The sequence below is a fragment of the Culex quinquefasciatus genome, chromosome 2 (genome assembly GCF_015732765.1).
Source record: "Culex quinquefasciatus strain JHB chromosome 2, VPISU_Cqui_1.0_pri_paternal, whole genome shotgun sequence".
In the NCBI taxonomy this organism is placed as follows: Eukaryota; Metazoa; Arthropoda; class Insecta; order Diptera; family Culicidae; genus Culex; species Culex quinquefasciatus.
Window position 1 is genome coordinate 163,066,705 of NC_051862.1, and position 26,837 is coordinate 163,093,541.

Genomic DNA, 26,837 nt, shown 5'->3' on the forward strand with positions numbered 1-26,837 from the left:
CGCATATTCCAAAAATCTTGCCTCCGGTTCAATATAAACCATAAAAACATATTGAAAACATTTGATATGAAAATTGAACATTTAAAAAAATACTTAAGATTAAGTTTTTGAATTAAAAATAAAACTTAGCAATATTTGATTTATTTTTTTATTCGAAATGTAAGGTACTTTCTAATGCATTCAACATGTTTTTATTTATAATGTTAAAAGACCAACAACAAACAACGTGGTCCCTTTATGAATTCATGAAAACAAATCAAAAATATACAAATAAAATAAAAATCTAAATATTTTAAATATTGCAAAAAAAAACAATCCAAATTTCTGTCATAGTCAAAACTTATTTCTAATTATTAATATAAAAATATAAGCTATTACTAATTTTATTGCCGCTATAAATGTAAGTAAAGGGGTTTCAATTAAAAAATGAAAAATGGGTTGTTAATTGTATTATAAACCCAGAACACTTTGAATAGTTTCAAAAAATCTATGTTATTTACATCAAAACATAATCAAAAATCAAAACTTAATTGCTTTGTATTTTTCAGGAGCAATTTTAATTGCTTACACAATTAATTGTAACAGGATTGAAATGCGTTTAGTTTGGATTTCAAAAATTACAAATTAAAGTTATTGGTTAGCAGAAAACGAGAACCCTTTGAGATTCCAAAAATAAAATCTATTATCATTTTTTGGCAGCAAAAAAAATGCTTGTTTCGAAATTGATTGAAAAATTCCAAACATTTCATGCCGTTTAACGATTCGAAACAGCCTCTTGAAAGCCAATAAAAATCAAAACATTAAAATTATTCCATCATTCGCGCAACACCCCACATACACACACACACGCAACATTCCACCGTCCACAAGTCTCCCATTCACCACATTCACTTTTTTCCAGCCGATTGGTTGGTTCGATTTTGAGGAACCCCGCTACTTTGCGCGAACAGATTCAATTGCAGACACGATGCCAACGACGACGACAACCACGACTACCGGCACACACACACGACTGTCTTTCGTACTTTGCGCCTAGGTTTCGCAAAGTTTGTTTTTCTTCTTTTCTTCTATCTTTTGCTCCTATCACGCACATACTTCGTGTGGATTCGTGGCGGTCGCGAATAAAGCAACAACAAAAACAATAACAACCACAGCAAAACGACACATTCAAGTCCAATCTGACGGGTGGGCAGTTTTTTTTTTCGTTCGTTAATTTCTTCTTGTCTTCTTATTAATTCTGCTTTTTTTTCTGATAGTCACCCGATGTACATTCAACACCCCGCGGCAGCAGCACATTCGCGATAATTCGCGAAAGAAAAAACCCCGCGGAGGCATCATGAGCAATTACCCCGAAAAAAAAAAAATCCGCTACCCACCACCACCACCAAACGCGATCAAAACATAACACACTCAAGCGCGCATAGCGATCGCACGCACGCGTTAAGTAGATTGTGCCCGCGCGCACACACACTTGCACTTGGCGATCTACCGGCACGATCGCGCCGATCGAAACCCGATAGTGCACGACAATCGGCGATGATCGGTGTTTGTGAGTGTGTGCGGTGGTGATCGCGCGAGGAATCGCTGGGGACGAGCAGCGGTGCCAGATTTGTGGAGTTTTTGGCAGGTTTTTTTATGATTATAAATTATTTATTTGTTAAAAAAATGACTGTCAAATTGATGGATTTCTCTCGCTTATTATCTACTGAGATGTGTATGGCACGATTTCAGAAGAGAAGTGCCTTCCAGAAACTGTATTTCAACTTAAAGTGCTAATATGCCAACATTAGATGTTCGATGGAATTACATGCACATAATATTGCATTATTTTATTGATTCGCAATGTAAAATTCATCATTAATAAATTCATCATTACTATTATTTTGAGAAACATTTGTTTTAAAACAAAAAAAATAAAAAGTTTATGCTACTAGTATTATATAAAAGACTATTTTCAAAACGAGAAGTAGATTTAACAGTGGGAATTTACTGAGTTGGATAGATAGGAAATATGATTTTGCTAATTTTGAAAAACACAAATTATGTTTGCTTTTTATCAGTTTTTATTTTACTGTCAAAATTAGTAATGAAAACACGCAGAAAAATAAGGCATATTTTAATCAACAAAACATTTTGTTGATTTGAAAATCAAGATTTTTGTTGAATCAACGCTAAACGTTAAAGCATTTTTTTCAAAACAACAAAATATTTTTGTGGAATTGAGAAAATCAAGGTTTGTTTCAACGCAAAATCGGCGTTGATTATGTTCAACAAAATTTTTGTTGAAACAAACCTCGTACAGGCTGATTCTACAAAACATTTTTCTGCGTGAAGCAATTCGGATAAACTCCCTTATTGACTGAAAAAATTGTATTTTTCGTTAAGATAAAGTTCAAACACAAAATAGTATCGAAAAGTACTACTTTTCGATACAAGTGCTAAAATGTTGGACGTTGAAATAGTAGTTTATGCAACAGCACGAGTCGTACATTTATCCAACGAGGTTCACCGAGTTGGATAAATAAGAAGAGTGCTGAAAAAATCAAGTTTTGCAACGAGTTCCATACAACATTTTTTGCAATTCCAAAAAACACACACTGAGTGAAATTTTATGTCAAATTTTCATGTATTTTGTCAATAAATCGTTTAAATCAAAATAATGTTGAAAAGTGTTACTTTTCGAAACAAGTGCTGAAAAGTTCAACATTTTAGCACCCATTTGAGTGCTGAAAAGTAGAACTTTTCAGCATTTATTTTGAAAAGTGTTGCTATTCGATTCTGTTATTTTTTTTACAGAAAAGTAGGCTATTTCGTCATTCAAGAATGACAGGAAAAGAAAAGTAGTTTCACGATGAAATGGCAAAAAGTATTTTTCAGTACTGCAAAGTTTTGGAGATGAAATGTAGACCGCTTAATCATCAGGGAAAGACAGGAATAGTAAATACATTCACAACGGAATTGCAAAAATGTTAGTTATTTTGCATCAACTGCAAAAAAAAAACATTAAAAACATTAAAAATCACAAATTTGCTGTGTTAAACAGTTGTTTAAATTTTAATTAAAACTACAGATTGTATAAAATGAAAGTCATAGTAAAATCTAATTCAAGAAGAAAAAACAAATAAAAAAATAAAAAAATAAAAAAAATAATAAATAAATTTTAACAAACTAAAAATAAAAAAATAAATAAATAAATTTTAATAAACCAAAAACAAAAAAAAAGGATAAAATTATTGTTAATTCCGTATTTATTTCCAAAATAATTTGAATATGAATTACTAATGGATTGACAAAATAATTTATTTGAAGTGCAGTATTTAAATTCAAATATTTTAAATTTAACTATCCAAACATTTTTGTGTTGACTTGTGTATTTACAATTAGAAGAATTATTTTGTTTCTGTAATTTGTGTTAAAACACAGCTTTTGTAACCTAATAAGCCAATGCAAATCTGATGTTATGTTTTCATATCGTGAAATTTCAGGGTTTTTTGCTTATTTTTTTTTTGAATAAGGCGTGAAATTGTAATTTACGTTGCGCTCCCAATATTCTTTAACCTCGACAAGAGCCGAGGGACAACAAATATTCAGCAGAATTTGTATTACTTACAATACTTTTCATTCCAGGTATGCAGAAATATAAAGAAATTTCGCAAAATCAAGGATCAAGGAAAACTATTGAAAAGCTTGATGGAAATAAAATGATTACAATAAATAACGCAGGGAACCAAGGAACATTTTTATTAAACAATGCTAGTTAAAAAAATCTGAAATGGATAAAAAAAAAATGAAAATATAATGAAAGTAACACAATCGCATGTGCGAGTTATTCTGATATTTAGTTGAAAAGTAAGGCTGATACCATTTTTATTTAATATTTTTGTCGCATAAAATAAAAAAATCAAATTTTAAGCCTGATTTTTTAAATATCGAAACAAAAATGCTTTATACATCATTACAGGTATACTACTGTAAAAAAACACAAAATATCTAAGAATGAATCAAAATAGTTTTAACGTCTGTTTTTCGATCTGTGGTCGCAAAATTCAAAATCTGTACAAATATTATAAAGTCTTTATTTGATTAAAAAATCGTAAATAGGCGCTTAAAGTTTTTCTATATTATTGTATTTTTTTTTTATTGCTTCACGATTTTTTGGGGAAATTTTGAAGGGGGATAAAAATTTATTTAAAATTTACAACGGCCTTATTCAATCTTGTTGTGCCCTAGATATTTAAACTTTATCGAGAAAAAAAATTAGATGACATTATTAAAACATAGTAATTTTTCAAATTCTTTGATTTGTTTTAAATCAGTATTTTTTTATTGATGGAAGTATTTTTTAAAATAATTGATTTCCAGACTAAATTTGATCATAAAAAATTTCAAAAAAAAAACTTAAATTTAATACAAGTAAATAAATAGTTGATTCGATACAAATTTAGATTTTCCAATATTTGCTAATGCAAAAAAGTGAAGCTATAGCATCAATTTATATCTTTTTTTGCTTATCACTGTTGAGTACAACATGTTTCATACCAGAAAGCTCCAAGAAAATAATTTTAGATTTTGAGTAATGGTGCCTCTGCTAAAAGTCACTGATTTGAACACATGAAAATTAACTGGAATTGTTAAAACAACACACTACCGCAAATTAATCTGATAACAAATCAAATAACAAAAACCGTTCAATTGCTTCTCAATTCCCCAAACATTCACTATCACCCCACACATAATCTGGCAATGCTGCTGCACCGCACCGAGAAGATCACAGGTCCCGTTTTCTTCTGGTCTCTGTTCCGTTTTTGCTTCACATTTTCTTCTTCTCCTTTTTCGTTTCTTCACCGTCGATTTGTTTTGTTTTCTTCTTTCCGCGCAACTTCCGCTAGCTCACACCACCACAACAGAGGCCGAAGATCGGCGATTGATTGCTGTTGTTTTTGTTGTTGTTGTTGCTCTTCTTCGCCGGTCTTCGGTTAGTCGTCGCCGTCGGCTATCGCTTTACTAACAACACTCACTAATGATAATTTCCCCCCCGAAAAAAAAACCGACAATCGCAATTATCGAGCTACTACTAACCAACAATAGTATATTGTACAAGCACAACACCAACCGCCGACAACAAGCCGGAAATCCGGAAAATCCCGGCGAAACGTACCGACGTTTGTGTGTGTGTGTGTTTTACGTGGAAAAATCGCGCGCGCGAATCGACCCACACACAAAAACCCCGAAGAGAAAAACCGACACACAACACGTCAATCGGAGAGGCGGTAACTAACTAAAAACAAGAATTAAATTTGTTACGAATTAGAGGTGTCCGCGGGAATTTCATCGCGAGCACTCTCCCGTGAGCGAGCGAGCGGTGAGTATTCGCTCGCGAAATCGCGAGAATAATCAACAAAAACAGAGAATTTCTAAACGGGAGAGTGAGAGCGAATCTCATGAGAAACAAAAAAAGAGCATCACAAGGAGCGAAAAAACGTAAATATCAGCGTAAAAATGCCGAACACAATCAAAACAAACGAGGCCGCGCTCGCATAGTTGTATGTGTGCATTTGTACGTGTCCGCAGATCGATTACGCGACAGGATCGCGAAGTTGTTGTGCGGAGTGTGCGCGCATCAATAATATTTATTGGGTTCGAATCCAGTCGCGTACGGGGCGAAGCGAAAAAAAAAAACAATCGTCTTCACCACGGAACGAGTTCGTGCCATCGTCGTCGGGTGGAGAATGTGGCAATAAAAACAAACTACGTAATACATATTTCGCGACACGAAGCATTCCTGCGAGAAAAACAGCTCTCAACGGAGAGAGCGTGAGCATATTGATTCAAGAGTTTTCAAGAGTATCTCGCTCGCGCGCGCTCTCTCCCCCTTTTTATTGTTGGATAATTTGCGATTGATGCTCAGCGGAGTAGTTTTGGGGTGGAAATTGGAAATTGTGTGTTTGGAATGCAAAGTGTGTGTATGTGTGTGCGCCTGAATCGGCCACGAAAGAGAAATCTCGAAGCATAACGAGAGTGTGGTGCACATCAGAGCAGCGAGCGCTCGCAAGCGTTTGAAGAAGAAGAAGAAGCAACGTTCGGACACCGTTCGTCACGAACGGGGTTCCCGAAAAGGGGGAGATAACATGACAAGTTTAATAAAATTAAAACAAATCGAACATTGGGATAATTATTGCTATATTTTAAACATTCATGAAAAACTAACTTAATCCACCTATGTGGTTGATGCCTTCCTCACTTTTTACCAACAATGGGTAATATGAGTGGTTTGGACACATATTTCAGCTATTTTTATGTCCAGAAAAATAAGTACACAGATATAACTTAAGTTGTCATAACTTGAGACAGGGTTGCCAGATTTTCAATAATGTGGACTCGTTTAAAGGTCTCTTGATTACCTAACCAACGATGGGTCGGATGATGGTTCCGGACATCGTTTACATACATTTAAGTGAGATCCGGCTTCAAAAAAGTACATAAATATCACTTAAGTGGTCATAACTCAAGACAGGGTTACCAGATCTTCGATGTTGAGGACTCGTTGGAAAGGTCTCTTGATTACCTAACCAACGATAGGTCGGATGATGGTTCCGGACATCGTTTACATACTTTTAAGTGAAATCTGGCTTCAAAAAAGTACATAAATATCACTTAAGTGGTCATAACTCGAGACAGAGTTACCAGATTTTCAATTATGTGAACTCGTTGGAAAGGTCTCTAGATTACCTAACCAACGATAGGTCGGATGATGGTTCCGGACATCGTTTACATACATTTAAGTGAGATCCGGCTTCAAAAAGTACATAAATATCACTTAAGTGGTCATAACTCGAGACAGGGTTGCGAGATCTTCAATGTTGTGGACTCGTTGGAAAGGTCTTTCGATTATCTAACCAACGATGAGTCGGATGATGGTTCCGGACATCGTTTACATACATTTAAGTGAGATCCGGCTTCAAAAAAGTACATAAATATCACTTAAGTGGTCATAACTCGAGACAGGGTTGCCAGATCTTCAATGTTGTGGACTCGTTGAAAAGGTTTCTCAATTATCTAACCAACGATGGGTCGGATGATGGTTCCGGACATCGTTTACATGCATTTAAGTGAGATCCGGCTTCAAAAAAGTACATAAATATCATTTAAGTGGTCATAACTCGAGACAGGGTTGCCAGATTTTCAATAATGTGGACTCGTTGGAAAGATCTCTTGATTACCTAACCAACGATGGGTCGGATGATGGTTCCGGACATCGTTTACATACATTTAAGTGAGATCCGGCTTCAAAAAAGTACATAAATATCACTTAAGTGGTCATAACTCGAGACAGGGTTGCCAAATCTTCAATGTTGTGGACTCGTTGGAAAGGTCTTTCGATTATCTAACCAACGATGAGTCGGATGATGGTTCCGGACATCGTTTACATACATTTAAGTGAGATCTGGCTTCAAAAAAGTACATAAATATCACTTAAGTGGTCATAACTCGAGACAGGGTTACCAGATTTTCAATTATGTGAACTCGTTGGAAAGGTCTCTTGATTACCTAACCAATGATGGGTCGGATGATGGTTCCGGACATCGTTTACATACATTTAAGTGAGATCCGGCTTCAAAAAGTACATAAATATCACTTAAGTGGTCATAACTCGAGACAGGGTTGCCAGATCTTCAATGTTGTGGACTCGTTGGAAAGGTCTTTCGATTATCTAACCAACGATGAGTCGGATGATGGATCCGGACATCGTTTACATACATTTAAGTGAGATCCGGCTTCAAAAAGTACATAAATATCACTTAAGTGGTCATAACTCGAGACAGGGTTGCCAGATCTTCGATGTTGAGGACTCGTTGGAAAGGTCTCTTGATTACCTAACCAACGATGGGTCGGATGATGGTTCCGGACATCGTTTACATGCATATAATTGAGATCCGGATATATGTGAAAACACATTTTTATACATAACTTTTGAACTACTTATCGAAACTTCAAACAATTCAATAGCGATGTATGGGACCCTAAACCAAGTCGAATGCAACTGGTTCGATCAAAATCGGTTCAGCCAGTGCTGAGAAAACTTGGCAAGATTTTGAACACATACATACATACACACACACACACATACACACACACATACACACACACACATACACACACACATACACACACACACACACACACACACACATACACACACACACATACACACACACACAGACATTTGTTCAGTTTTCGATTCTGAGTCGATATGTATATATGAAGGTGGGTCTTCGAGCTTTTAATAAAAAGTTCATTTTTAGAGCAAGATTATAGCCTTACCTCAGTGAGGAAGGCAAAACTTGTAAAATTGATTTAAAAGATTCAGAATACATTCTATAACGTGTATAAATACTTTTAAGTTTACGTTTTCGCAAATCGACTTTTCTTTGTATTTTTTTTATTTAAATGAAACTTTGTCCATGCATTCCCTGTGCCATACAAAATTGGCTGGTCAGATCGTATAAATTGCTGTTTCATGAGAAGGAACTTTCTTATCGATCTGGTGGATGTGCAACAAAAGGTCGAAAGGCGTAAGGTCGACTGGACAAAAGGTCGAATGGACAAAAGGCCGAATGCCAAAAGGTCGAAAGACATAAGGTCGAAAGTGGACAAAAGGTCGAATGGACAAAACGTCGAAAAGACTAAAGGTCGAATTTTAAAAAATGAAAAAAATAATTATGAGTATAAACTTCTAAAAAATTCTTGATAAAAAATATTTTCTGACAGACAAATCTGAATTTTCTGTGAGTTTATCCTTAGTTTATCCATCCTTTTAGTAATGATCATTTTTTTTAAATAAACAGAGGAACTTCCAAACCATTTTTTATAAGATTTCCATTCTTTCATGAGTATGTAGTAGTTCTTCAAAAAAAAAAAAAGTTCGACTTCTAAAATATTTTGGAAGTTTATTTTATATTTAGAAAAACAACCTATTCTTGAATGTCAAAATATTTTTGTGAGTTTTTTAATTCTTTCAAACATCAGCAGTTCCTTAAAACAAAAGTTCAACTTTTGAAATATTTTGGAAGTTAATTTTTATTTTTTAAACCTATTATTGACTGATTCTTCTTAAAAATATAGCCTCTGAAATATTTTTGAATTATTTAATTTATTTATAAAAATCGTTGGAATATTTCAGAGACTTTAACATTCTTTCAAAGTTAAACAATTTCGAAAAAATGAAAAAGTCTTGCTCCTTGAAAATTGCTTCAAGTTTTCTATCATTTTTAAAACTATCTTTCATGGTCACAGTAGATCTTAAGAGAAATCTGACTCTAAAAACATAGCTGCATACATATAAAAAAATCGATCGTATTTATTTACATTTTCAAAGAAACCCACCCTCTGACCCCTCTCCTTTTTTACAGTCGAGTAACGGAAAATGGGAGAATTTTTTAAACTTTTTTAGTGTTTTTTTCGATGAAAAATACGTTTTTTCGAAATTCTGAGTGCGCCATCAAATCGGGCGTCTAATTTTACATAAAAGTCCTCTTGACACCAAATTTCTATCTCATCACCGTTTCAGGCTGCAAATTATTGAAAAACACCTCTTTTTTCGCATGTTCAAAAATGGAAGGGGTCGTACCGCCCCTCCGTCACGAGATATCAAAAAATGGACCTCGGATTCGTGATTAGGGACAAAAGTTACCCCTTAGGACAAAGTTTCACGCAAATCGAAGAGGGGTCGGGGCAACTGCTGTGTGAGTTGGCGGAGAATTACCCATATATAATGATCATTTAATAAAATCCCTTCACCTATATATAATAACCACGCACCCAAGCACACAAACAGCGACACAAAAGAAATGAAAATGAGCATGCTAAAACAAGACAACCCGTCCCCATATATCTTTCAACCTTTTGTCATACATTCCGATCTGGTCTCTTCGGCAAAGTTGCAGGTTATGATTAGGACTTTTCGGAAAAAAGGCACATGGAAATAAATGTTAAAATTTCCTATTTTTATTAAACATTTTATCACTAAAAGTTAAATTCCCAAGCAAACGTATTTTTAATTTTTGAAAACAAAAATAACATACCCATAGTCATAGCCATATTGCATGAGGCTGAAAAATTTGTTTAGGAGATATTTTTTTTTTTTTGAAAATATCGTATTTTTTGAAATTTTGAAAACCTGAACAAAAAATAATAAAAATATTATTAATGCAAAATATTTGCAATCGAAAAGTACTTCAGATTTTTTCGATAAAATGTATCGTTTCCAAGTAATAGGGGTAATTCTCGTATGTTTGGCAGGTTAAGCACTCGCTCCTAACTCCATCCAATTTGCTGATTTTCACTATTTGAACAACTAATTTTGCAAAACTTTTGATAGAAACTTGCTTGCTCACTTCTTATTGAGCTATTTATCACTCGATTTCAGTTGAAAGCGCTTTCAATTAGCTTTAATTGAATGTCAAAGTTCTGACCTGCCAACATTAGAGGCACGCTTGAATTAGATGCTGTTCCCCTAGCTACTTTTAGGTATACATTTTCGATCATCCTTAATTTTTTTATTTGCTTTTCAAAAAAACTTTTTGAAAGAAAAACACCCCTGGAAAAAATGATTTTTTTCTCTGGAACTTTTAAAATCGCGCAATTAGTTTCTGAGATACAGCCCACTAAGAATTCGAATCGATGAAAATGTTTTTTTTTTTTCAAATAAGCCTGTAATTTTCAAAAACGATATCTAGGAAACTAATGGTTCGATTTTTAATGTTTAAAATGAAACATTATCGATTTTTTCAGATCTTCTATTTTTTTTTTTATTATTTGTAAAAGGTCTTGAAAGCAGTATTTTTTCTAACTTCATAGTTTGGGGCCATCCATAAACAACGTGGACACTTTAAGGGGGGGGATGGCGATTGTCCACGCTCCATACAAAAATGATTTTTTTTTTGTATGGATAATTGTCCACAAGGAGGGGGGAGGGTTAGAGAATTCAAAAAAACTGTCCACGTGGTTTATGGATGGTCCCTTTAGACAGACCAATATTTTTTTTGGAAATGTTATTATATGGAATATTTTTGGAATATCATGAAAAAAAGTAAACAAACCATTTCGTTACAACATTAACCATCATAAGCCTACAAAAAATCACCGAACATAAGAGGGGCCATAAGAAATTAGCACCACATAAAGAAACTCGGTCTCTATTCATGCTCATCCCATTCAGAATCCGTACGATTTTTTTTTCTCCCTTCGACACCCTTCATTGGATTCTTCCTTTCCTTCCGCCGCATCATTTGAATAGTTTCAAATTAGGGATATTTTCCCCCTCTTCCATCTTTGCTTTTAGTGTGGCAAATAAGAAATAACTATCACCATTATTTGGTTATTTTTATGCCGTCTAGGGGGGACCCTCATTGTTGTCCGAGCAGATTCAACGCGGAACGCGGAAATGACTGTCTTCCAGGAAGGACAACAACAACAAAAAATCGCGCTTTTATTGTTGGATGATCCCTTTTTCTGTTGTTGTTGTTTTTGCCTCACGCGACTGTTTGTATCAGAAAAATCGCAATACCGAATCAAAACAAAAGGGATACCCGGCTCATTCGGTTTGAAAAACTCGCGAAACCCATTGCACAGTGGGCGAAATGGAACCCAAAATCGGACTTAATTGAACGCGGCTGGTTCCCTGGTATGAATAATAGTGTTTCTTATTTAAAAAAATCCGGGGAATCGATTGGTGATGGTTTCAACCACCGCACGAAACGGCAAAGCGTCCATTTTGCCCCAATTTCCCATTTTTTCACATTTTTTCTTGAAAATCGGTCTGTATTTAGAGCGGAGGCTTTATGCGGCCTTCCAAAATGCACTTAACTTATGTGAAAATGTCCCAGGAATCCAGTAAAAATAACCACTTGCACCGCAAAAATCATCTAGGGTTCATTTTACCCCAATTCCGCTATAAAAGCATTTTTGGCCGTTTTCGAATGTTAGGTCAGATTTTAAAAATCTGAAAATATTTTTATCGTAAAGATCAGACAATTTTACATAAGAATGACGATTTGCATTTGAAAGTTTGACACATTTATGTTGATATAGAAATTAAACTAAATAAAAAGATTGAAGAATCACTTTTGGGCCAATTTTCCCAGACGCAGAATAAACTGCCTTTCACATACATTTTATTTTTATCAACATAAATGTGTCAAACTATCAAGTGCAAATCGTCATTCTTATGTAAAATTGTCTGATCTTTACGATAAAAATATTTTCAGATGACCTAACATTTGAAAACGGCCAAAAATGCTTTTATAGCGGAATTGGGGTTAAATGGACCCTAAATGATTTTTGCGGTGCAAGTGGTTATTTTTACTGGATTCCTGGGACATTTTCACATAAGTTAAGTGCATTTTGGAAGGCCGCATAAAGTCTCCGCTCTAAATACAGACCGATTTTCAAGAAAAAATGTGAAAAAATGGAGAATTGGGGCAAAATGGACGCTTTGCCGTTCTGTGCGGTGGATGAAACCATCACCAATCGATTCCCCGGATTTTTTTACATAAGAAACACTATTATTCATACCAGGGAACCAGCCGCGTTCAATTAAGTCCGATTTTGGGTTCCATTTCGTCCACTGTGCATTGTTGGGTGATTTTCTTGAAAGCGTGAGGAAAAAAAAAGCGGCAACTTAAACAGAAAAAAAGAAATGGCGTCTTTGGTCATTCTCGGAATTGGTTTTTAATTGGATTACGGACCAGTGGCTAGGCGAGAAAAAAAGGAAGAAAAGACGCGCGAAGTGATGGGTTTGTGGCTCATCAAATATCTAGGTTATTGCGTATTTTTTTTTTTTTTTGCTCCGCTGGAAGGATTTATTTCGAAACCTCTCTTCCGCAGATTAACAGATGGCGCGAATCTCACAGCATTAAAACAATGAAATGTATTTTTTGAATGCATTCGTAGCACAATAGCATAAACCTCGAAAAGTAATCATGCCCCGGATTAAAATGTATTCGTCAAATATAAAATAATCTTAACTGAATCAGATTTGGAGCAAAAAAAAATAAAACTGAATCGGTTAAGAGTTGAGGGTCGTTATTTATCGTTGAATTTTGTATGGAAAAAATCGAAAAAAAATGTATAGGTGGCTTTCAATGTGTCGCATCATTGTCAAGTGTAAGATTCCTGTGTAAAATTTTATGACAAACAACTTTGTCGAACACCGCAAAACGATCCGAGTTAACCCGGACAAGTTATTCGTGATTCAAAGAAGACGTTTTTATATGAAAAGAAATTTTTTCACCAACATTAACGTTCTATAGCGACTCTTAAACCTCAAACGATTTGGCTCAAAATTGACACAGTTACTTATTTTAACCTAAAGAGCAGTTCTCTCAGATGTCGGTCATTTGATTTTTTTGTTGTATTTTTTAATCCGACTGAAACTTTTTTGGTGCCTTCGGTATGCCTAATGAAGCCATTTCGCATCATTAGGTTGTTCATATGATTTTCCATACAAATTTGGCAGCTGTCCATACAAAAATGATGTATGAAAATTCAAAAATCTGTATTTTTTAATCAATTTGGTGTCTCCGGCAAAGTTGTAGGTATGGATACGGACTACACTGAAAAAAATGATACATTGTAAAAAAAAATTGGTGTGTTTTTATTTAACTTTTTGTCACAAAAACTTCATTTGCAAAAAACACCATTTTATTTTTTTAATTTTTTTATTTGTTTTTTTCCAGGTTGTGTAAAAAATCATTGACCGAGTTATGAATTTTTGAATCAATACTGATTTTTTTTCAAAAAATCGAAATATTAATCGTATAAATTTTTAAACATCATTTTTCGATGTAAAATCAAATTTGCAATCAAAAAGTACTTTACTGAAATTTTGTTAAAGTGCACCGTTTTCAAGTTAAATCAACTTTAAGGTGACTTTTTTTGAAAATAGCCGCAGTTTTTCATTATTTTTTAAATATGTGCACATGTTTGCCCACTTTTGAAAGAGCGAGTTGTGGCGCTATAACCACGGCAAATAGTGTCCTGGGCATTCGTGGAAATACAATGTCCCTTCCTTAAGGGTCCCGGAGCACCAAAACTTCTTAGCATGGTGCTCCCAACGAATAATAACCTAAAACCAAAACTCGGAGCGTATGGTGGTGTGTCCCCATGCTTCTTCCTCCCCTGTAGATTCAGAACTGTATTGTGGTTTGAACACACACCCTGTGCTCAAACTCAATCCAATTCAATGAATCATCTCTGCGGTAAACTTTACGCAGTAGGCCTGGCCGGTTTAACGTTTTGTGATGTTTCAATGCATTCTAATGCAATGGTGCACTACAAATGTTAATAAATGACAAGAAGAGGCTAGGCGTCATCTAACCTAAGGCACTCTCCAGGATCCCTTCGAAAGATTGGCTGCGCTAGGGTTTGATTAGATTAGATTAGATTAGACATGTTTGCCCACTTTTGAAAAAATATTTTTGAAAAACTGCGAAAATTCTCTACATTTTGCTTTTTTGAACATTGTTGATGCGACCCTTAGTTGCTGAGATATTTCCATGCAAAGGTTTAAAAACAGGAAAATTGATGTTTTCTACGTCTCACCCAAACAACCCACAATTTTCTAATGTCGATATCTCAGCAACTAATAGTCCGGTTTTCAATGCTAAAAACTGAAACATTCGAAAAAGTTTACGATCTTTTCAAAATAATATTTTCAAAATTTTTAAAGCAAGACTAACATTTAAAAGGGGTCAAACATTCCATATTACGCCCTTTTAAAATGTTAGTCTTCGTTTAAAACTTTTGAGAAGATTTGTTTGGAAAAGATCGGAAAATTTCACGAATGTTTCATATTTTAACATTGAAAATCGGACCATTAGTTGCTAAGATATCGAAATTAGAAAATTGTGGGTTGTTTGGGTAAGACTTAGAAAACATCAATTTTCCTGTTTTTAAACCTTTGCATGGCAATATCTCAGCAACTAAGGGTCGTATCAACAAAGTTAAAAAAACCAAAATATAGAAGAGAATTTTCTCAGTCTTACAAAATAGTTTTTTTCAAAAGTGGGCAAACATTTGTACTTATTTAAAAAAATGTAAAACTGTGACTATTTTCAAAAAAAAGTCACCTATAAATGGATATTACTTGAAAACGGTGCACTTTATTAAAATTTCACTGTCGTACTTTTTGATTGCAAATTTGATTTTACATCGAAAAATGAAGATGAAAAATTTTTGCGACAAATATTTAGATTTTTTGAAAAAAATCAGTATTGGTTCGGGGGCGACATAAACTTGGAAAATATTTGCAACGGCCTAAATAAAAAATCAAAAAAAAATTTCCCATATATCATTTTTTTCAGTATAGTCCTTATCCATACCTATAACTTTGCCGAAGACACCAAATCGATCAAAAAATTCCTACAAAAGATACAGATTTTTGATTTTTTTTTTAATATCATTTGTGTATAGACAGCTGCCAAATTTGTATGGAAAATTATATGGACAAACTATTGATGCAAAATGGCTTTTTTGGGCATACCGAAGGCACCAAAAAGTTTCAGCCGTATTGAAAATACAAAAATTAAAATAAAAACGTTACTTAATCCACCTTTAGGTGTTGGTGCCTTCCTCATATTCATAAAGTCAATACATTCAGTAAAAATAGCAACATTCCCCCTTAACATGTTTAACAAATCAACTTTATTACTCATTTCTTTTGATATGGTTCGCAGACCATCAATATTTCTGGCTCATCGGCAAGGTCTGATAAAAAAAACCTCTCCAACGATAGTTCGCATGGAAGATTCAGACAATATTTTTATCACAATATCTGAAATCCAACCTCTAAAAAGTGTATAAATAACACTTAAGTTCCAATAACTTTTAATAGGGTTGTCAGATCCTTGATGTTTTAGGCTCATTTGAAAGGTCTTTCGATTATCTAACTAACGATGGGTCGCATGATGGACCCGGACATCATTTTTACTGAAATATCTGAGATCCGGCCTCCAAAAAGTGTATAAATTACACTTAAGTGTCAATAACTTTTGATAGGGTTGTCAGATCCTTGATGTTTTAGGCTCATTTGAAAGGTCTTTCGATTATCTAACTAACGATGGGTCGCATGATGGACCCGGACATCATTTTTACTGAAATATCTGAGATCCGGCCTCCAAAAAGTGTATAAATAACACTTAAGTGTCAATAACTTTTGATAGGGTTGTCAGATCCTTGATGTTTTAAGCTCATTCGAAAGGTCTTTCGATTATCTAACTAACGATGGGCCGCATGATGGACCCGGACATCATTTTTACTGAAATATCTGAGATCCGGCCTCCAAAAAGTGTATAAATAACACTTAAGTGTCAATAACTTTTGATAGGGTTGTCAGATCCTTGATGTTTTAAGCTCATTCGAAAGGTCTTTCGATTATCTAACTAACGATGGGCCGCATGATGGACCCGGACATCATTTTCACTGAAATATCTGAGATCCGGCCTCCAAAAAGTGTATAAATAACACTTAAGTGTCAATAACTTTTGATAGGGTGGTCAGATCATTGATGTTTTAGGCTCATTTGAAAGGTCTTTCGATTATCTAACCAACGATGGGTCACATGATGGACCCGGACATCATTTTCATTGAAATATCTGTGATCCGGCCTCCAAAAAGTGTATAATAACACTTAAGTGTCAATAACTTTTGATAGGGTTGTCAGATCCTTGATGTTTTAAGCTCATTCGAAAGGTCTTTCGATTATCTAACTAACGATGGGCCGCATGATGGACCCGGACATCATTTTTACTGAAATATCTGAGATCCGGCCTCCAAAAAGTGTATAAATAACACTAAAGTGTCAATAAATTTTGATAGGGTGGTCAGATCATTGATGTTTTAGGCTCATTTGAAAGGTCTTTCGATTATCTAACCAACGATGGGTCGCATGATGGACCCGGACATCATTTTCATTGAAATATCTGAGATCCGGCCTCCAAAAAGTGTATAAATAACACTTAAGTGTCAATAACTTTTGATAGGGTTATCAGATCTTCAATGTTTTGGGCTCATTGGAAAGGTCTTTTTAATACCTTTCTGAAAATGTATAACATGACAGGGTTTCTTACAAAAACCACCCTTTTTACAATCTTCCGGGCATACGCCAAAATCGTTTTTTTAGCATAACTTTTGAAGTACTTAACTAAACTTGCTGATTTTAAATAGAGACCTATGGGACCCCAAGACGGATCGAATGAGACTAATACGGTCAAAATCCGTTCATCCAGTCCGGAGATAATCGAGTGACAATTTTTTTGTCCACCCACCTACACACATCCACACAGACATTTGCTCAGAACATGATTCTGAGTCGATAGGTATACGTGAAGGTGGGTCTACGAGGTCAAATTAAGAAGTTCATTTTTCGAGTGATTTTATAGCCTTTCCTCAGTAAAGTGAGGAAGGCAAAAAGACCGATTTCGTAGAGAATTGCTCATTCGTAAAAATTCTCAATCATATATTTTAACGCTGATTTGCCTTTTCATATGATCCATATTTGTAATTTTGTTACAATAATTCTTTAAAAAAAGGAGAAGAAAATTCTTTATGTAAAAAATAATTTTCTGTTGCAATAATGAATCAATAGGAAATGAAAATGAATTTGAAGGCAACAGTTATTACGTGGAATTTAGCAAAAAATATAATCAGTTTTAGTGTAAGAATGTAAAAAAAATACATTATTTTCTTTCTATTTTTGGACTTTAAATCCGAAAAAGAAGACTCAGGACACAAATATCGCGTTGATTTTTAATACTTTTCAAATATTTTACAATTGTTATCATTTTTGCCTTCCTCACTGAGGAAAGGATATAAAACCACTCGAAAATTAAACTTCTCAAATACACCTCTTAGATATACCTTCCGACTCAGAATCATTTACTGAGCAAATGACAATGTTCATATTTGGGATTTAGGCTCAGTTCAGTTGTTTTCGTATTTGTAGTATTTGCAGATTTTATTTTTATGACACTGGCATGTTATTATCATGATAATTTATCGCTGGATTTTTTAGTGTGAAGATTGTTGTTGGACGCAAATAGTTTTTTTTGTTGAAGTCATAAACGATCACGAATGCCCGGATTGAGTTATAGAAGCATTGCCTCTTGTGAAAAAGTTCATGGCTGCATTATGTCTACTTCCTAAGACACACAAAACTTCCCGGTAATTGCAGTTTACCCAAACATTTCCTCAAACTGACGACCTTTTCCTGCACCAAAACTAATCACACTTTTCACAATCCACTTTTCACAAAAACTTTTTCCGGCCTCTAGTTTTTTTCCTTGTTCTACGCAGCACTTGCAGGCGTCCCTCAACTCAGACACAAACATAAATCCCCCAGGAAAATCCTTTCTTCCTGCCATCACTTCCCGCAACACGTGCCAGTGCCATCCCTGCCCTCCTTCTCACCCACTTCACCAAATCCCCCAGAACTTGCTCTGTCTCAAGGTCAACGCTACGCGGCCATCATCTCCCGGTGTGCGCGCTTTATTGTGAGGCCCCAAACCTTGCAAACATCATCCTGCCTGCCGACTACGACGCCGAAGTCTGTCTGTAGTACATATCCTGGCGAACATAAAGGACTCTCGGCGCGACGACGACGACGCAGGGAAAAGGAACAAGAGCGAGAAAGAGAGAGACGGGAGCACCAGTTGAGTCCCCTCCCTAACAAACAAGGCAACGTCGTCGTCTTGTTCAGTTTAATTGCGTTTTAATGTTTGCGGAACTATCTTGGCGAAATTGCTGGCTATAAAAACAAGTCGCGAACAAAATGGGTCTTCACGCTTCCAGCACGGTAATTGGAGGTCGTAACTCGACGTTCTTCAGGTATTGCACTAAACCGGGAGGTTCCTCTCACTTGCAGCATCCACGTAGGACTGACCCAGAAAAGCTGAAGTCCTGGTACGGCCGAACTCATTCAGTTCTGGGTCGTCAATCAACACCCCCACCTTCCAAGCCAGCTCTCTCACCTATGTACAAAACTCCGCTGCAGCAAGGATTGTCGCGTCTGTGGTCAGGACCGAACCGGCCATGTACAACAACTCCCGCCAGCCATCCTTTGTTCACACGTGTGCGCCGCACTTGGGGGTGGTTTTGTGAGGGATGCAGCAAGTTCAATACCAGCATAAAATTCTAGTGCATCTCGGTGTGAAAGGGTTCGGGTTATTTACCGAGCATTTCGGAGTACACAAAATGTACAGTGTGGCAACAGTAGCAGCAGCGTCGTTTGAAGTTCAGGAATGCGTAGTACGGTCCTAACGAGGTGTGTTTGAGCGAGTACATGAATATCACTGGATTTCGGGCAAAATACGCACCTGGAAAATGAAGAGGGAAAAACAACGGGTTAAAATTGAGGCAGTCTCTGTTGTGAAAGGATAAATAGGAAATTTGTAGAATGTGACCCGGGAAATCCACGGCGTTGTGAGCAATCCTGGGAGGTCCCATGAAAAAAATATTTTTCAAAATTTATGTTACTCTTTTTTATCAAGCCACAGTTTCACAAATTTGAGATCCGTAAAGCCTGAAAAATCATACAAATCGTACATCAATTGTTGGGGACCTGGTTGCCTTCGATAAGTGGTCCGTGGTTCCGTTGGTAGGTCCCAACATAATGGTCCTTCGAGCCGGATGTTGGGGAACCACCGGAGGACACTGGTTGATCCATTATGTTGGGGACCTGGTTGCCTTCGATAAGTGGTCCGTGGTTCCGTTGGTAGGTCCCAACATAGACCGATGGTAGATTGGGCGCAGATCCATCTGCGCACACACACACTGGTTGAGGAGGTCCAATTAGTCCGCGGGAACGACTCCCCGGACTTCCGGGTGACGGTTTCGTGGTCACCGTAATAAAATAAAACACGCGAATTACCGTAAACTACACAAATTCTTACAAGAACGTTTATTTCTAGGACTGTACAATAATTTACAAGCGCCGCGCCGCGGGCGCGACGGTCACCCCGTGACCTTTCCCTTTTGGGGACCTTTTTCCAACTTAAGTTTAGTTCTGTTTCGTACGATCGCTGAACCTAGTGCGATGTTTTCATCCTCGGCTAGAGAGAAAGTTCTAGGAGAGAGTTCTCTCCGCTCAGTCTACCGAAACCCTCAACAAATGACCCCCGGTCATTGATGATCGCTTGAGTTTGGTCCAGTGGAAGTCAACCTGACTCTCCAACATCAATAAAATCCTTTAAAGGCATATTTCTGAGTGACTTCACATTACACAGTTTTACTACACCCAAAGTTAAAGAACGAGGGGATAGTACTCACGAAAAGAAACGTGAGGAAAGTGCTATTTTGCTAGAGTATAGTCCTCTCGCGAGTTCATTCGTTCATTGGAACAGTTCATCCTATTGAGTGGCTTATATGGACATATGACCGCCACTTAGTCACCGAACCGTGGTGGCCCATACGGCAAAGGCACGGTTCAATATGCCGAAAGTCTTGGGTTCGAGTCTCGGTACCGGTACTTTTTTTTTATTGATGAACTTTTTTTTGAAGATGAACCCATGAGTAAAGTACTCTCGGTAGTTTCGGGATTTATCCTCTCAGTCCGCACACAGTGCCATTTTACTACCGAATCGTGCTCTTTATTCTCTCGTATGCCGATGCTTAGATTTGGGTGTACGATTTGTGATATTTTACCAAAAATTACTTCTGTCCTCCAAAAAGCAATTTATGGTAAACAACTTATCGATTGACTTTCCTCAAATAGGCATGACCGAAAAGACAAGGAACAAATAAAAACTCAATATGAGAAAACAGAGTTTGAGTATAAACGCGAAAATCAAGCGAAAGAGCTGATTTTTATGAGCTCTAATAAAATAGAAGAATAAACCTCTTGCGGGTGAACCACCACGTGATTGTGTTCATTTGTTTATTGAAACATTTCATCCCATTGCATTGAGTGGCTTATATTGCCAAATGACCATCTCATAGTCATCGAGCTTTGGTGGCCGATACGGCAAAGGCGCGGTTCAATATGTCAAAGGTCTTGGGTTCGAGTCTAGATATCGGCACTTTTTTTTGGTTGTTGTTTTGAAAATGAACCCATGAGAATAACGCTCTCGTCAATCTCGGGATTTATCCTTTGTGGCTCACCAGGATCCCTTCGAAAGATTGGCTGCGTTAGGGTTTGATTAGATTAGATTAGATTAGATTAGATTAGATTAGATTAGATTAGATTAGATTAGATTAGATTAGATTAGATTAGATTAGATTAAATTAGATTAGATTAGCTTAGTGTGCCTTTTTAGTTCATACAAATTTATTTGAAAAAAGTTTGTGTATCCATTTCAAATTGAAGAGTCCAAAAATAAAAAAAAATATCTCATGGCCGAATACACAAAATCAATCAACTTCACGAGATTCAGTTTTTCGTTTTTTTTTAATGGAGAAACCAATTATGCAAATGGCTAATTCGGGCATAATATAAGAATTTGAATCATTAAAAAAAATAAAGATCGATTTTAGAAAACTAGAGCGTCCAAATTTCCGGGGCGACAACAATCCCGGAAAACAGAAAAAAAAATCTTATAATTCCCGAGAAATGTGATATTTATTGCAAATTGTTCTGATCCGGGTTCTACTTAATATTTTGCAACAAATTTTTGAAATACAGGAACTTTATTGGGCAAAATGAATGATTGAAGTCAAAATAAGTTCTTTCCATTTGATTGAATTGACTTAATTGATTTGATTGAAGTCAAATTAAGTTTCTTTCGGTAAATTAAGAAAATGCAGTTGAGTTGGAGAATTTGAACGGTGCGCGTCGCGGTCCTCGCGCAGAATTTTCGTTGCCGTTTCCGTCTTTGTTGTCCCCCCGATTGTGTGTGTATTTCGATCCGGGCGGTTTCGGGATGTTTGACAGTTGAGTTGGAGAATTTGAACGGTGTGCGTCGCGGTCCTCGCGCAGGATTTTCGTTGCCGTTTCCGTTTTTGTTGTCCCCCCGATTGTGCGTGTATTTCGATCCGGGCGGTTCGCATTTTAGTTGGTTTTACACGGAGAAAAAAGAGTTCCCAAAATCGTGAACAAGCGTTCATGAAAATGGGAACCACGAACAAAGTGTTCAAATTTCATGGTACGTACACTTTGTTCGAGGTTCCCATTTTCATGAACGCTTGTTCACGATTTTGGGAACTCTTTTTTCTCCGTGTATCTTTCCACAGCCGGCTGCCTAAGATTAAATCATTTATGCTAAACTCAACACCAAATAACCGGGAATAGTCTCATCCGCATACTCCGACTGTTTGCCTTGAGAATGCATAATACATCACACCATTAAACAAAATTTATTGATTATTGGGTCGCATCATCATCCTCTATGTTGAATCCTGGCCATTACCCTTACCCACTAACAAAATCCCAAGTAGAAGTAGTTTTCCGGCACACGCGGGGGTGTGGATATCGTATAGAACCCATCCTTGGTAGCAGCCTGTGCTAACTAACATTCCCGTCCCATCCCCTCGAGATCTACAAACTGACATGGCGGGCGCCGTTGGTGGCCAACGACTGTTTCCTATTAGCAACGGCTCTAGTTTTGATCATTGTGATGTTTTATCTTTTCAGCGCATTCATGCATGCTGTTGATAAGGGAAACATCATTTGATCGTTGAAGCGTGTGACCGGTTGTGCTGATGGGATATTATGGTCCTGTTCAGCAACGGAAAAGGACAACCAAGCTTGTGTCGTAGCGAGTTGGTGTCTTGTAGACATTTGTAGAGCTTATCAAAACACACATTTATCTTTCAAGAGAGCAAAAATCTGACCTTTAAAACGAAAGTTATAGCCAAAATACGACGAAAAAGACGCCATTTTGAAATGTGAATAACTCGAAAAGGTGGTGGAGTTTGACCTCACTCTTAGAAGCATCTGAAAGTACACATTTTAGAGTACATTTGCTGAAAATATCTCGGGAGTCTTTTTTGTTTAACTTATTTTATCTCAATTTGCATATTTTAATCGTTTTTTGCCCATAACTTTTGATAGAATGGACCAAAATTCATTTTTCAAGAATAAAAATGTTCATTTTGACAAGCTCTACAATTGTCTAGAAGGGCTCAAAAATGTACAAAATGATCACACTTGTTTCTTCTTTTACAACCACTAGATCATTTTGTACATTTTTGCATACCAAATGACCCAAAAAATTTTTTGACATTATTAATTTTGTCCATATAATTTTCCTTACAAAATTGGCAGCTGTCCAAACAAAAGTGATTTATGAAATATTAAAAATCTGTATCTTTTGAAGGATTTTTTGATCAAATGTCTTCGGCAACGGTATGGTGAGGTATGAGGTATGTAAGGACCACGCTAAAAAAAAATGAACCACGGTATTTTTTTTTATGATTTTTAATTTCACTTTTTGTTAATAAAAATAGATTTGCAAAAAAAACTTTTTTTATTATCTGATATGTCCCCTAGACTTGATGTCAACTTTTCAGAAATTTCCAAAATGTGCAAAAAATTTTGACCGAGTTATACATTTTTGAATCAATACTGATCTAAAAAAAACTCGAAAAATCGGTCGCAAAAACTTATTCACTTCATTTTTCGATATAAAATCCAATTTGCAATCAAAAAGTACTCTAGTGAAATTTTGATAAAGTGCACCGTTTTGATGTTATAGCCATTTTTAGATAACTTTTTTGAAAAGAGAAGCAGTTTTTCATTTAGTGTGTGAGACCACTCTAATACAATTCAAAAATTGTCCAAATTGCTAACTGAACCTAAGTCCACCTTCAACGTTGAACCAAAGTGTCAAAATATCGATTTTTGGTGTCTTTGACAAAGCGGCTTGGATTGGCAAGCCCACCAATTTTCTCAAAGCCACAAAAAAAAATCAAAAAATATTTCGTAGAATTTTGAATTTCTAAAACACCTTCATTATAAACTACCCTAATTTCCAACCAAGCCGTAATTTGGCAATTAACGTTAGCCGTATTTTTAACTTCCCTACATTTTAAGTCAAAATAAGTATGCAGTAATCATTGTTATCAAGATTACGTTTTGACACAGTTTTTTGCGACTTAAAAGCTTATGGATAAGTTAATATAAAAAATGTTAAACATTATTTACTGAAAAAATCTATAACCTACTGTTTTTTTTTTTTAACAACAAGTAGACAAAAAAATATTGGAGGTTGTAAAATAGCCCTAAATGTATCAACAACGAGTTAACTACATATTTAAATATAAAAAAAATATGGACATGGATTTTTCCAAGAAACTGTTACTATTTGCACAAGAATTTATCATCAATCTCGTAGAATTCACTACCAGTGAGTGTCTTGGTCACACAAAATTCTCCCATCTTGTCCCATGGTTTTCCAAGAGGATTACTTCAAGTGCGCTTTCAAGCACTTGCATAGAATGTTGCGTTTTTGTTACCTATATAAGCCTTTCGATAATGGGCAGCGGTTATCAGTTGATCACATTACGCCAGTAAAGTCCAGTCAATCCAGAACCATGGCTAACATTTTTGTAATTGCTGTTTGTGCCCTGATTGGATTAACTTCTGGTAAGTTTAAACTTTCAAAAACGTCAATTTTCAACTTTTTACTAAAACCCTGCTTTGTTCCCTTAAAGGTGCCAGCCTGTCTCGAGTGTTCAAAATCGTCGGTGGCTTCCAGGTCGAAATCGCCGACTTTCCCTACCAGGTGTCACTGCAACGCAACAGCCGTCACCACTGCGGGGGATCCATCATCGACGCGGGGTGGATCCTGACGGCAGCCCACTGTACGGAGAATAAAAACGCCGCCATCTACGGGGTCCGCGCCGGATCGTCGGAACATGCCACCGGTGGTCAGCTGGTTTCGGTAAAGGCCGTTCACAGTCATCCGGAGTACAACAGTGGCAACTATGATTTTGATTTTAGTTTGCTAGAGCTGGGTGAGGCTGTTCAGTTTGGTGAAGGTGTTCAACCCATCGTTCTGGTTGAGGACGAACCTTCCGATGAGGAGTTGTCTTTGGTTTCTGGATGGGGTGATACGAGGTCGTTGGAGGAATCCCGCCAGTTTCTACGAGCTGTGGTAGTTCCGCTGGTGAACCGTACCGAGTGTGCCGAAGCTAATAAAGATATTTTGCCGGTGACGGAGAGTATGATCTGTGCGGGATACGTCGAGGAAGGTGGTAAGGATGCCTGCCAGGGGGACAGTGGTGGTCCACTGGTTGTGGACGGGCAGCTGGCGGGAGTGGTGTCCTGGGGAAATGACTGCGCAAAGCCCGGATATCCGGGAGTGTACTCGAATGTGGCTTACGTCAGGGATTGGATCCGGGAAGTTGCTAGCGTTTAAGATTCGATGTGGATCATAGAAACAATAAAAATAATTAGGTACTTTTTAATCAACTCTTTCAATATTATGTTTTTATTTCCTTCGCTGCTTCAAATAACCCCATAAATCCACTCTCAACCACGACAACTTCAAATCCAATCACTCTACGCACATATGTGGCCATGGCCAGTGGCTCTCTAAACTGTAAGTTGCTCCTTCAAATGGCCGAGAAACGCAACCATCACCACCACCACAGCTGACTGTTCGAAATAGCTGAAATAGTTTATCGCATTCCTGAGGCGTTCAATCATGATTGACGGCTGCTGCCGTGGCTTGATCTGGTCTAATGTGACAGGTAAGGTAGTAAAATTAGTATAACACCACACATTGAGAGCTGTTAGCTTTAGTGACCAATAATTAAGTTTCATGTTTCAAAACTGGTTCTTTTGTGGTTTGCTATCATTTTGATAATTAAAAGTATTCAGCATTCAGAAAGCTACAAATTACATGTCACCATTTTTTTCTTTATTGTAAAACAAATCACTTGAGCTATGCTAACCCCTCTATTAAGCATTTTTTTTAAATGCGCAATTTTTGGCCTCTGGTTCCTCCTGCCTGCCCAAAATTATCTCAACACAAGCAAACCGGTACAACTTGTAATGTGTTTGCGCACAAACACGCAAATAACGCACCAACATCGCCGATGGTGTTGGTGTTTTCCAGGTGGGCGGCCACCACGGGGTTTGTTTTTTTGCTGGGGGGAGAGTTGTAGCTTGCCAATTCGATACGATACAACATTGTTTATCCACCACCCCGCCAAACTTGTGTATGTGTGTGTGCGCGCGGATGCAAACAACGTACGCAAGCAGGCAGTACGCCCACACCGCGCATTGTTGTAAAGCCGCACCGCCAAAATTACACCGGGTTTTATGAATGACGCGACCTGCAAGCAATCGATTGAGGGAGGAATAAGATGGGGGGGGGAACAGTTAGATATGAGGTCATGGATAAAACCGCTCTGAAAATATTTCAGATTTTTGTTGTGCAAAAAAAAAAGTGATGCAGGTTTTTTTTTTTGGAAAGAAAACCTCACCCGTTAATTCAAAACAAATTGACTCATCAAATTTGTTTGTAATTGTCTTTACACAGTGAAAAAATATATAAATTTGGCAAGTGTAATTTTGGAAGGATGAATACTACCTCTTTAAAGTTGTAATGTTTCCTCAATTTAGACTGAAACAGTGACATTACACCGGAAAAGTGGTAAAATTACACATTTTCAAAGGTAAAATTACACAATTTTTCTGACCGAAAAAAAATGTAACTATTTCCATTGTAATATTACCATGATTTTTTTAACTGCGACATACGTCATACATGAACACAGTGAAAAGTAAGTGTGAAGGAAGAGACATAATTAGTTGAGTGAGATGGGATCGTTTTAGCATTTTGTTTACTATTAGTTCAAAAATATGTCAGTGAAGCATGTGGATACACAGATACGGAGTT

At 36.5% G+C, this 26,837-nt stretch overlaps 2 protein-coding genes across 6 annotated transcripts in view; one reads left to right on the forward strand and one right to left on the reverse strand.

The window, feature by feature from the left end:
- Positions 1–26,837, reverse strand: part of LOC6037067 (insulin receptor substrate 1) — a 407,646-nt gene that overhangs the window by 333,602 nt on the left and 47,207 nt on the right. Inside the window, exon 1 of one of the 5 annotated variants that reach the window (XM_038252357.1) lies at positions 19,600–20,182. The exons of 3 other annotated variants lie outside the window; for them this stretch is intronic. In XM_038252357.1, the coding sequence (XP_038108285.1) occupies positions 19,600–19,665 (66 nt within the window). In that variant the 5' untranslated portion in view covers positions 19,666–20,182. Of the gene's footprint in view, positions 1–5,079; positions 5,289–19,599; positions 20,183–26,837 lie in introns of those variants that run through there. One more of the 5 variants, XM_038252361.1, reaches the window with a different exon arrangement.
- LOC6037070 (trypsin 3A1) lies at positions 24,500–25,398 on the forward strand. Its single transcript, XM_001846974.2, has 2 exons — positions 24,500–24,574; positions 24,643–25,398. Exons 1-2 carry the CDS (start codon positions 24,523–24,525, stop codon positions 25,347–25,349), a joined length of 759 nt encoding a protein of 252 aa, XP_001847026.2. The 5' UTR covers positions 24,500–24,522; the 3' UTR covers positions 25,350–25,398.